The sequence below is a fragment of the Sorex araneus genome, chromosome 5, assembly GCF_027595985.1.
Source record: "Sorex araneus isolate mSorAra2 chromosome 5, mSorAra2.pri, whole genome shotgun sequence".
NCBI classification, from domain to species: Eukaryota; Metazoa; Chordata; class Mammalia; order Eulipotyphla; family Soricidae; genus Sorex; species Sorex araneus.
The window spans coordinates 29,919,329-29,932,716 of NC_073306.1; the positions used below are offsets into that span (position 1 = coordinate 29,919,329).

At 47.4% G+C, this 13,388-nt stretch overlaps 1 protein-coding gene across 1 annotated transcript in view; it reads left to right on the forward strand.

Annotated features, from left to right (window-relative positions):
• The window catches only part of EIF2B3 (eukaryotic translation initiation factor 2B subunit gamma), a 100,726-nt gene that overhangs the window by 85,843 nt on the left and 1,495 nt on the right, over positions 1-13,388 (forward strand). The window contains exon 11 of the mRNA XM_055139687.1: positions 2,128-2,231. Within this exon, the coding sequence (XP_054995662.1) occupies positions 2,128-2,231 (104 nt within the window). The remainder of the gene's footprint in view (positions 1-2,127; positions 2,232-13,388) is intronic.

Consider the following 13,388-nt stretch of genomic DNA (forward strand, 5'->3'; position numbering starts at 1 on the left):
AAATGGCTAGATCTGTAGCCTATAATATACATAGTGTATTTATTTATTTTTGCTTTTTGAGTCACACCTAGCAATGCTCAGGGGTTACTCCTGGCTCTGCACACAGGAATTACTCCCGTCATTGCTTTGGGGACCACATGGGATGCAGGGGTCATACCTGGGTCAGCCACATGAAGGCAAAGACCCTACCCACTGTACTGTCGCTCACGGCTCCTACGTAGAGTATTTAAAAAAACACTCTACATGGCCCCAGAGGTAGCTCAGTGGCAAAAGGGCCTGCCTTGTAAGCAGTAGGCCAAGAGTCTGCTCTCCAGTGCCACCCACATGCACTGGGCACCGTGCCAGCAGCTCTATGGCTTGGGATTCCTGGCACTGGAACAAGAGTGTGCAGTCTCCTGTGCACCACTGCTGAAAGTTTGTAAACCCCAGCAGTGCAGGTAAATATTACGAGCACTGTACCTGGAGTCAAACCTATGCAAACTCCACAGCCAAAATGTACGTGAGCAACACAGTCAAAAGAGTACTAGCCTGGATGGGATTGATAGGTAACGGGCAGGGCACTTGCCTTGCACACACCTGACCTGGGTTTGATCCCTGGAACTACATAAAGTCCTTGAGCGCTGCCAGGAGCGATCCCTGAGCACAGTCAGGAGCAAACCCTGAGCACCAATAGATATGACCTTAGAAACAAATAAAACAGACAAAAAGAAAGGTTCAACCCCCAGCAAATACATGAACATGTCAACCAAGTATGTATTCAACTCTCAGTCATTGCAACATAACGGACAACAAAAATGGTAGTGTGATACATGGCATTTAGTAGCTACTCAGTAATTTCCAAGGTCTAGAAACTACTCACCCCAAAAATTGTTTTCCAAAAGAACCTGCTTCCTACCTACCAGTTTTCAGGAGCCAGAAAATTGTTCTCCTGTGTGTGTGTGTGTGTGTGTGTGTGTGTGTGTGTGTGTGTGTGTTGGGGATGGGGGTGGGGGTGGTGCTCAGGGGCTATTCCTGGTACAGTGTCTGGAGGTGATTGGAAGACTTTATATAGTGCTGGGTTCCAAACGCAGGCCTCCTGCCTGCAGTGCCTCCCCTCCCGCCCACTGTGCTATCTCTCCAGCCCTGGTACTTTCTTTAAACAGCCAACTGCTAGTCCAGGGATGTAACCCAATGGGAGGTGCAAGTCCCATATGTGTGATGCCCTGGATTCCATGCCTGGCACCACACACACACACACACACACACACACACACACACACACACAAAAGTATTAGCATTTAGATGCTAAGATAAAGTTGTGCTACTTTAGAAAAAGTGGCTTTGGGATTTGGAATAGTCTTATGCGACATGGAACTGGTTTGACACACCTCCTTTATAGGGCTGTGGATGTGACTCAGAGAGAGCAAATGCTTCACATGTGGTGGAGCCCTGTGTTCAATCCCAAGCACCACAAAAAAATAAATCCTTTGATTTATTTATTTTTTTTGTTGTTAATTGAATATGGTTTTGATTAACTGTAGTCTGTGATCAGAGCTGGGTGGCACCCATTGTTTCCATAGCTGATTTCCTAGGAAGAAGAGTCATTCATGGGATCTAAGACTTATGAAAAAAATAATTAAAAATACACGTACACACACACACACACACAAACACACATTCCCAGCTTCCAAACCCAGACCTCAGAAAAAGAGGCTGAATGGAACTAATTTAGGGGCCACATCTGACAGTGCTCAGAACTTCCTCCTGACTCTGTGCTCAGGAAACTCTATGGGGTGCTGGGGATCAAACCTGTGCTGGCCTTGTGCAAGGTTAACCCCTGTACTATCTCCCTCCCTAGCCTTAGTGGAATTTGGGCCAGTCTGGGGTGCCTGACGAACTGAAGTCAGAATGTCTGCTCCTTTCAGGCTTTCAGGGAAGGTCACTGGGGGCCAATTCAGCCTCTCTAAAATCCTGTCCTCCCTTGTACCAGCTGAGCCATTTTGCCATCGAGTGATACCCAGGCTTCCTGCATGAACTGCGTTAAGGAACCATTAACCAACAGAGATGCCAGAAGCCCCCACCCATAGCAGTGAGGATGGTGATGAGCGTTGAGGACCTGCCCTAACTTGACTACTTGTGTGTTAACAGAAGCATCATCCACGGATGTGTCATCTGCAACAATGCTGTGATCGAGAAGGGAGCCGAAGTCAAGGACTGCCTCATTGGAAACGGCCAGCGGATTGAAGCCAAAGGTATACCAGATCCCAAGTGACAATCATGGATGTCATTTTTCTAATGTATCTGTCACATTAGTATAGGTCACACTCAGTGATGGTGAGAATGAGGGAACAAGTGCGTGCATTACACAGAAGATGAAAACAAATTGATAGGTTTTCAGGTGGGCACACCCTCCACTGCTCAGGAGGACTACTCCCAGCTCTTTCTGGGGGTTGCTCCCACTGGGATTTGGGGGACCATACTTTTCCCAGGGTCAAATCCAAGCCTCCAGCATGCAAAATATTCATTCAGCTTAGTGAACGCTCTCTCTGGCTCTGTACTTTTTTTTTTGCGGGGGGGTGGGGGTCACACCTGGCAGTGCACAGGAGTTACTCTTGGCTCTGCACTCAGGAATTACTCCTGGCGGTTGCTGGGGGGACCACATGGGATGCTGGGAATCGAACCCGGGTCGGCCGCATGCAAGGCAAACGCCCTACCCGCTGTGCTATCACTCCAACCCCCAAACCATCTTTTGAAGAGGATTAATATCACTGTTAATGTCTTTAACTCTCCGTAGTCCTGTTTCTAGGAATTTATCTAACAAATATGTTCATATATTTAAGCAGCCTTATTAATTGAAAAATTTTAAACATAGCAAAAAGATCAAATGGTCTCGATTAGCACCAATATGTTACAGTGACTTTTGGACATTAGAGAGAAGGGCTAATAATTCAACAAGGTCTCTGGCACTGGTTCTGGCCTCCAGAAGTCCTTGACATTTAAGGGAAATAATTCCTTGGATTCCTGGTCTGGAAGAATATTAGAAGCATCTTCAGATATCAGTCACTGGATCGCAGAGAAATGCACAAGGGGTAAGGCCCTTCCTTTGCATGCAGTCAACCTCCGTTCAATCCCCCACCATATCTAGTCCCCCCAAGACCCACCAGGAGTGATTCCTGAACTCCAGAAGAAAGCCCTGAGCATCTCTGGGTGTGGCCCCCAAAATCAAAGCCACAGCAGGGAAGCAGTTGACTGCTTCGACTGCTTCGAGGTGAGGCTGAGCTGTACTGTTTAATTTGCTCCGTAGCCTGCCAAAAAAGAACATGCAGTCCTTGAGAAACGTACAAATGCCAGAACGGGCGGGGCAAATTGGTCAATAAACCGCTCAAGTAAATAAAAGTAGTTTATTCTTTTTGTTGTTTGGAGCTACACCCCAGAGCGCTCAGGGGCCACTCCTGGCTCTGAGCTTAGGGGGCAAGCCTGGCATGCTCCAGGGACCATATTCAGCACCCTGGGTTGGCCACATGCAAGGCAAGCACCCTAGTTGCTGTATGATCTCTTCCACCCACCTGTTTGTTTTGTTAAGTTATTTCCCTCTCTTTTAAACTTGAGAATCAGATCAGGGGGGCTGGAAAGATAGTGGGTAGGGCACATGCCTTGCACATGGATAACCCCGGTACAGTTCCCAGTACCACATATGGCCCCTGATCACCACCAGGAGTGATTACCAAGCACAGAACCAGGAGTAAGCCCTGAGCATCACCAGTCACGGCCCAAAAACAAACGAACAAAAAAAAAAATCATATCTAGATTCTGGGCTCAATTGTGCAACTCACAAACAGTATACCAGACTAAGTGTTTTTATTTCTAGGCATTGGATTGTTTCTGAAACTAGAGAGAAAAAAAAATGAGACAGTACTACCTATCTTGGAAAATGAACATGAGAATTAAACGGAGTTCAATTTTGTAAGGAATATGCCCGACGCCAGGAATTTGCCATACAGTCCAGGCTGTGTGTCTCCCCACACCTCTGCACATTCCCTTCCTCTCTCTGGAATCTATTTCCTGAAGGCAGGCCACATAGCTTCTCCTCTAAACAACCCTCCTTAACTCTTGCCATGACTTCCCGTAGCCAAATTGGACATATCTTATTCTTCTGCTCCCCCAAACTTTGTCATCTCCATTATTAAAACACAGCCACAAGTTCTGGCAGTAGCTCCTTTCTATGTTAGATTGAGATCCTTCAGGTCTGCCTTATTTCAGTGAACGCTGGGTCCTGACTTAGTAGAGGCTGGCAGAAATGATAGCGGAGATGATGAAGGAGTCCATCTCTGATCCACACAGCATATTCGGGGGGTTCCAGAGTAGAAAGTCAGTGTTCCGAGAAAGGGATCTGAGCTGGAGAGATAGCACAGTAAGCAGGGCACTTGCTTTGCATGTTGCAAACTCAGGCTCATTCCCTGGCACCTGGCACGGCATTTGGTCCCCTGAGCACTGCCAGGAGTTAACCCTGAGCTGTGCCACATGCGGCCCAAAAACAAAACCAAAGAAAAGAAAGCAAGCGAGGGATCTGTGAGAGGCATGACTTATCCTGAGATCCCTCCTCACTTTTTTCTTAAGCTTAATCTGATAAAAGAACCATGTGACTTGCCCTCTCAAGCCTGTTGTGGTTTTGAAATGTATTTTTGCTTTTTTTCCCTCTCAAGAGAAGCCTATGTTCTCTCTTTCTCTCCCCTCAAGTCTTGTTGTTGTTGTTCTGTTTGGGGGCCACACCCGGTGATGTTAAGTAGTTACTGGTGGCTCTACACTAAGGAATTACTCTTGACAGTGCTTGTGGGGCCATTTGGGGTGCCAGGTATCAAACCCAGGTCAGCCACATGCAAGGCAGTACTACCCAAACATCCTACCCACCCACTGCACTATCACCCCCTCCCCACATTTTTCTAAGTAAATTTCCTTCAATAAAAACTATCTCGCTTCACATTTGAAATAAATAAATAGCTATGGTAGGTGGGCCAGAAATATAATACAGTAATCAAGGCACTTGCCTTGCACATATCCAACCTGGGTGCAAGATCCCCAGCACCCCATATGGTCCCCCGGCTCCATTAGGAGTGATCCCAGAGCACAGATCCAGGAGTAGTAAACCTTGAGCACTGCCAGTGATGGCAAGAAAGAAGTAAACAAAGAGAGAGAGAGAAGGAGGGAGAGAAAGGGGGAAATGAGGGAGGCATGGAGGGAAGGACAGAGACAGAGACAGACAGGCCAAAATGATAGTACAGCGGGTAGGCATTTACCTTACACAGCCGATAGAGGCTCAATCCTCGGCATACGTATGGTCCCCTGAGCACCACAGGGAGTAATTCTTTAGTGCAGAGCCAGGAGTAACCCCTGAGCATTGCTAGGTGTGACCCCAAAAGCTAGAAAAAATAGGGGGAGCACCAGAGTGATAGGATAGTGGTTAGGGCATTTGTCTTGCATGCAGCTGACCTGGGCTCGATCCCCGGCATCCCATATAGTCCCCCGGCACCACCAGGAGTAATTCCTGAGTGCAAAGCCAGTAACCCCTGAGCGTTGCTGGGTGTGACCCAAAAAGCAATTAAAGATTAAAAATAACATTAAAATAAACATTAAATAAAATAAACATTAAAAAGACATTTAAAAAATAAATAAACATTAAAAGGGGCTGGAGTGATAGCACAGCGGGTAGGGCGTTTGCCTTGCATGCAGCCGACCCGGGTTCGATTCCCAGCATCCCATATGGTCCCCTGAGCACCACCAGGGGTAATTCCTGAGTGCAGAGCCAGGAGTGACCCCTGTGCATCGCTGGGTGTGACCCAAAAAAAAGCAAAAAAATAAATAAATAAATAAACATTAAAAGATCACAATCACGAAATTTCATTAATCATCGATTTCTCTAGCCGGCTCAGTAACCTCTCCATTCGTCCTTTCCCTGAGACCTTAGAAGTCTCTCTCATCGGCCCTCCCAATGATGTCGCACTGGAGGCTCTTTCAGGGTCAGGGGAATGGGATCCAGCTTGTTACTGGATTTAGCATATGAATACACCGTGGGAAGCTTGCAAGGCTGTCCCATGGGGGCAGGAAACTCTCAGAAGCTTGCCAGTTTCTCCCAGAGGGAGAAGTAGGTTACAAGATATTGCGCGGCCACAATGCGGCCGCGCGCTTCTGGGAGCTCACTTTTAAGTCTCTGGATGTTGGCCATTAATGGGATTACACATTACATTGAAAGATAAACGTTAAAAAAAGAAGAACCATGTGTAGCACTGCTGAATGAATGGGCACCATATCCCCTGGCCCCCAGCCTGCCTTCACTATTCACCATTATTTCTCCACATACACTAAATGCAACTCTTTCTCCTCACTTTTGTTTTGTTTTGTTTTGCTTTTTGGGTCACACCCAATTCGATGCTCAGGGGTTCTCACTCAGGAATCACTCCTCATGGTGCTTGGGAGACCATATGGGATGCCAGGGATTGAACCCAGGTCGGCCTTGTGCAAGGCAAATGCCCATCCCACTGTTACTATCACTGCAGCCCCTCTCCTCACTTTTTTTCTTCTCACATCTCAGATGCATTCTTGTTCTACATGTGAGAATTATCATGTTTCTTATCACAGTATCACGTTTTAAGAGACCTTTCTTGCATATCACTCATTTACCAGTGAGGTTCGAACTGTATGATGGCTGCAGAATCAAGCATAGAAGTTGAACTGTCACCAATTTGGGAGTGGCTCAGCAGGAGAGCACTTGCCTTGCATGTGTGAAGCCCTGGTTTCCATCCCCAGTGTCAGGTGGTTACCCAACACCACCAGGAGTGACCCATGAGCACCAAGTCAGGAGTAGTCTCCTGAGCACAGCTGGATATGGGGCTTCCACCCTCAAAAGAAGAAGGAAACTGAGTCCTAGCCAAGTTTTACACTCTAAACCTGTGGTTTCCCACTGCCAGTGGATAGTCCACAGAAATTCCCCGCTGGGCTGCCAGCTATGCCAAAATAAAAAAAGGAGTAAGAAAAATTCCCGGAAAGCTGGCACTCCCTCTGCCATACCTTCGGCTGACAGCTGTTGTTCCAGCTTGGATATATTCTTGTAAGGCCAAGGTTGTGATTTAGATGAACTCAGAACATGTCAGGTTCTCATGCACCTGATCTTGCTGTAGACCCGTAGAAGCCCTGCGGACCAGCAAGCTAGCTCAGAGGGCTCGAGCATGTGCTTTGCCCACAGGAGACCTGGGTTCAGTTCTGGCCACATGTCCCTGAGGAGCACAGGTGGTCATGCCTGCTCCCGTGTCACCAGGTCCTGGTGTGCATTGGCCATGCTGCCCGCCATGGCTGCACCCCTGTTTGCAGTGCTCACACGCATCCGCCTGCAGAGCAGCCTGGAGCCATTCGCAGTGCCAGGACCAGCCAGCAGAGCCCTCGGGCTCGAGGGAGCCAGGCTCACGTCTGGTGAAGGAGGACACTGGGTATTTGAACTCGTGACCAGACACTTGCAAGGCAGCTGCTCTAAGCCACTGCCTAGGCCTCTGGGCCAGAATAAACCATTTTCTGACAATTCCAATTTGTCTCAGCCTGCCCCAGCATGCATGATTGATGATTTTGTATCTGGCAACTAAATTTGACCTCAAGCCAGCAGAAAGGCCACAGCCAACAAAACAAGAATCTCGGATACTCTGAGTCTTTTCTCTTTTTTTAGAGGGATAGTTAGGGGAGTTGGTTTCAGGGCCACACCAGCAGTGCTTACTTATTGCTCTGTGCTCAGAGATCCCTCCTGGTGGTACTCAGAATACCGTATGTGGGATGCTGGGAATTGAATTGGGATCAGCCACTTGCAAGAAAAGCACTTTTTTTTTTAATTGAGATACTGTTATTTACAGTATTGTTAGTGATGGTTTCCCGTGTACATATTCCAACACCACATGCTTGCCAATATACCCACCTCCCTTCCCCAGAGAACCCAGTACCCCTCCTTTCCGAACCCCCCCCATACACACACACACACACACACACACACACACACACACACACACACACACACACACACTCACTCACTCTGTGTTATGGATCAGTTCTCTTGTGGTGTTGCAAGGCAGGCACTTTTGCCTCTCTCTCTCTTTCCCCAGGTCCTGAGTCTCTTCTTTCTTTCAGTGAACTGAGCTGGACCCCTTCCCTCAGGTCACAGAGATCAGTAGATCTGATGGGTATGAACCATCTTTCCTGGATCCCAGCAATGCTCCTTTTTGTTTTTGACATAATTTGCTTCTGTTCCATTGTTTATTCCCCAGCTGGCCATTGTCCCTTGTACTCATCCCTTTAGGGTCTTTCCCAACCTAATACCAGCCCAGAACCTTTCTCCTCTGTTTACTGGAACCAGCTTCCAACTCTCACTAAGCAGAGCTAGTCCTGCCTGTGTGTCTCACAATTTCCTCCACGTCACTCAATCTCCATGGAAACACATCGATACCAGGATGCCCTGAATCTCAGCGAGCAATCTTCTCCTATCCCAGGTCTAGAGCAGACCAGAGGGAAGGCAAGTAGAGAGGACAGGCCAGAGAAAGCTCAAGTTTGTATATGGATTCTGGCAGGGCAGAAAATAAACATTATCTGCTACAGCCAGGCACATTATGTGCCTCTCTGATCTAGAGATCTGAGGTCCAGAAGAATATTCACTGGAATTGAGAAAGTCTTGGGGGATGGGGGCAGGGGGCTAAGGGAGGCCACTTTGCACAGAGTTCGTTCCTAACGCTCAGGTGACTTTAAGTGCCAGGAATCAGACCTGGTCTTAACATGCACAATATTTGCTCCAGCCCTGTGAGCTGTCTCCCAGACCCTGAGCCTGTCTTTATAACAATCCTTAGAGGGCCAGACAATAGCACAGCAGGGAGGACATTTGCCCTCTACTTGGCAAACCCAGGTTCAATACCTGGCACCCCATAGCACTGCCAGGAGTAATTCGTGAGTGCAGAGCCAGGAGTAAGCCCTGAGCATCTCTGGGTATGGCCTAAAAACAAACAAAAAGAAAGTCTTTAGAAACAAGTAAACAGTGGATCAGACTCCCAAAATTATTTGTCCTACTGCCCCCTTCTTAGGAAAAAAGTGGTACTCAGTGAGGCACTGAGCAATAGTACAAGGGGTAGGGTGTTTGCCTTGCATGTAGCCAACCCAGCTTCAATCCCCGGCATCCCATATGGTCCCCTGAGCACCGCCAGGAGTGATTCCTGAGTGCAGAGCCAGGAGTAACCCTGTGCACTGCTGGATGTGGCCCCAAAACAAACAAAAAATACTACACATATTCCTGGAAATCTGCCATATTTAAGTACATGAACAGAAAGTAGCCCCATGCTTGCACCTAAAATTTATGCTGCCCTCATAGATTTTTCTAGCACACCCCCTGAGAGGCAGTTTCCCTCACTTGGGAAAAACTGCTCTGATGAAGGCACTGCTAATTTCAGTCTATATAGGAGATGATAAGGCTGACTCAGGGTCTGGGGGGATAAACAGAGCCTTTGGATATGGCCCGGGAAACTAGCCAGAGAGGCATTTCCTCTATCGGGGACTGTTGGGGGTGTTTTGGTCAGTCTTTCAGGGCAGAACTAATTGACAGTTACACTCTAGAACGAGACCTCTAGAACGAGTCCTCAAGAAGTTAAAAGCTGAGCTCAGGCCTCCTTCTTCCTGTGCCTCTCAAAGAAACAGATGACTCTGGTTTGTTTTGTTTTGTTTTGTTCTGTTCTGTTCTGTTTTGCTTTGTTTGGGGGCACACCCGACAATGCTCAGGAGTTACTCCTGGCTCTGCACTTAGGAACTGTTCCTGGCAGGCTCAGAGAACTACATGGGATGCTGGGGATCGAACCCAGGTCAGCCGTGTGCAGGACAAACAAGCACCATCTCTCTGTACTATCTCTCAGGCCCCAGAAGCAGATGACTCCGCAGGGTGTTGGAGCACCTCCTTGGGAAGGAATCCGAGGGCCAGCTCCAGCTCCAACTCCATTCTGTAGCTTCTGTGTAGTGCTCGCAAAGCACCGTGCTTGTGTCTTTACATCAACCATCATACTGAATCCCCACAACGTCATAAGGAAACTAAAGCGCAGACATATAATAATTTGCTTAAGGTCAAATAAGTCTTTAGGACTCAAAACTCTTCCTTCCTGCACTGTCACCTTTTCTTCCTTCCTTGTCTTCTCAGGCAATACTGCCTCTCTCCAGGATGGTGCCTGAGCAGCAGACTAAGATCTAGGCTGAGAAACAGGCCGGAATCCCAAAGCAGCCGGGGGTTGGTAGTTACCCGTGCATCTCAGTTACTCGCCAGGTTGGAGGCCTTTTCCTCTATACACGCTCCTACCTTTATACTCTCCATACCCCCAAAACACACATCCATTCAATAATTTCTGCCTGGGTGTATTCTAAGCTCTGGTGTATTTGGGATATAAAGAGGAGTACACTAAAATAGCTCATAGTCTGGACATGGAGAGTATCATGCTAAGTGAAGTGAGTCAAAAAGAGAGGGGCAGACATAGAAGGACTCCACTCATTTGTGGAATATAAAACAACATAATATGAGACTGACACCCAAGGACAGTAGATACAAGGGCCAGGAATATTTCCCCATAGTTGGAAGCCTATCTCATGAGCTGGGGGAGAAGGCAGCTGGAATAGAGAAGGGATCACTAAGATAAAGATGGTTGGAGGAATCGTTCGGGATAGGAGATATGTGCTGAAAGCAGATAAAGGACCAGACGTGATAACCTCTCAATATCTGTATTGCAAACCATAATACCCAAAAGTAAAGAGGGAATATGGGGGAAATTGTGTGCCATGGAGGCGGAGGGTGGGGGTGGAGAGGGGGGTATACTGGGGACATTGGTGGTGGAGAATGTGCACTGGTGGAGCGATGGGTATTTGATCATTGTTTGATGGAAACTCAAACATGAAAACTTGTAACTGTATCTCAGTGATTCAATTTAAAAAAAAAAGAAGAACTGATTCAAGACTACAGGAAAAAATGACAGTAGAAATGAAAATCACTGTATCACTGTCATCCCGTTGTTCATCGATTTACTCGAGCGGGTGCCAATAACATCTCTATTCATCCCAGCCCTGAGATTTTAGCAGCCTCTCCTTACTCATTTTTCCCAATGATTGGAGACTCTTTTCAGGGTCAGGGGAATGAGACCTGTTATTATTACTGCATTTGGCATATCAAATATGCCACGGGGAACTTGCCAGGCTCTTCCATGTGGGCGGTATACTCTCGGTAGCTTACTGGGCTCTCCGAGAGGCATATATATATGTATATATATATACACATCTGGATCTATATTCAGTAAGTATTTTCCAGTAACGTCTCTCATTCAGAGACTTATTGTTACTGTTTTTGGCATATCCAATACACACAGGTAACTTGTCAGGCTTTGCCTCGCGGGCTTGATACTCTTGGTAGCTTGCCGGGCTCTCCAAGAGGGATATATATATATATATATATATATATATATATATATGTGTGTGTGTGTGTGTATGTATATATACATATATATATATATATATATATATATATATACAGAGAGAGAGAGAGAGAGCGCGTTTGCCTTGCATGAGGCCGACCCAGGTTCGATTCCTCCACCCCTCTCGGAGAGCCCGGCAAGATACTGAGAGTATCTCACCTGCACAGCAGAGCCTGGCAAGCTACCTGTGGCGTATTCGATATGCCAAAAACTGTAACACTTGGAGATGCTACTGGTGCCCGCTCGAGCAAATCAGTGAGCAATGGAATGACAGTGACAGTGATATTTCCCTTTATGATGATATGTCCAGGAATATGTTCACTCATGCGTGAGGCTCAGCCCAGTGTGTGGAAAGTGGCCTGGAATGTGGCAGTGGTGGGGTAGTAGAGGTCGGCTGCTGGGGAGGGCTCTCACCCACCCCTCTCTGGGGCACCCCTGGTGCGGAGCCTGGTGGCATGGTTATGGGGGCCTCATTTCATGTCCCGAGAAATAAAAATAAATAAAATAAAATAAATAGCTCATAGTCTATTTTAAAAAACAAATGAATAAAGGGGAAAAGTCTATAAAAAGTAGGGGATGTAGCTCATGGCAGAGCACATGCCTGGAACATGTGAGGCCCCGGGTTAGATCCTGGCACTGGGGGCCAGGGGCAGGGGAGGGGGTGGTAGGACAGTTCGTGTTAATTAAGGACATGAAAGAGAAATTCGGGACTTAGAGTGTTAGTACAGGCAGTAGAGCATTTGCCTTGCACATGGCCCACTTGGATTTGATCCCTGGCACCCCATATGGTCCCCCAAGCACGAGGAGAATTCCTGAGCACAGAGCCAGGAATAAACCCTGAGCATCCCCCAGAGTGTCCCCCCCCCAAAAAAAAAAGAATTTGTCACTTCTTCACACAGGATCAGGAATGCCATCCTTTTAATTTATTTATTTAATTTTATGTATGTCTATCAAGAGAGAGTGAGAGAAGGCTTATTTTAGGGCCACACCTGCCAGTGCTCGTGGGCTACTCCTGACTTTGTGCTCAGTGGCTGCTCCCAACCACGTGATCACAAACCATGCATGCAGTGCCAGGGGTCAAACCTGGCTTTCCGAGTGCAAAAATGTATTCAATCCATTGAACTCTCCCCCCAGCCCCAGGCATACCATCTTACAGGAGAAATAAACTCTGAATATTGAAATTTGGAGCTATTTTCCAAATAGACATGAGGGGGAAAACTCAGCACAGGGACGCCCTGTAAGCAAACTGTGAGCCCCCATCAGTGAGACAAAAGATAATCTAGTGTGCGGGAAACTCATTTTGAAAATGTAAAATAGACATGAAGGACATGTTTCTACGGTACTGGAAAGGTGGGTGGAACTAAAGACATATTTTGTGGTGGGGGAGGGGCCACACTAGGCAATGCTCAGGGCTTACTTCTGGCCCTGCACTGAGGAATTACTCCTGGCAGCGTTTGGGGGACCATAAGGGGTGCTGGGGATCGAACCCTGGTCGGCTTCATGCAAGGCAAACACCCTCTCAGCTGTACTATCGCTCCACTCCCCTAGCTCCCCCAAGACATATTTAAATATCAGAGTCTCTAATGGTCCAATCAGTAAAGGCTGGAGAGATAGTAGAGTGGACAGGGCGTTTGCCTTGCATTGGGGGTTCAATCCCCAGCATCCTGCACGGGTATCTAAGCTCCACCAAGATTCTTCCCTGAGTACAGAACCAGGAGTAAGCCCTGAGCACTGTCAAGTGTGACCACAGGGGGGGGAAAGTTCAGCCAGCCAGAAACCTCCTTTCAATAAGCAGAGCACAAAAGTCTGTAGGAATGGGCAGAATAACAGTCCCAAAGATCTCTGTCAAGTCTGGTTCATCATTGAGGGTCTTCATTGTGCTCTCAGCACCTTCTG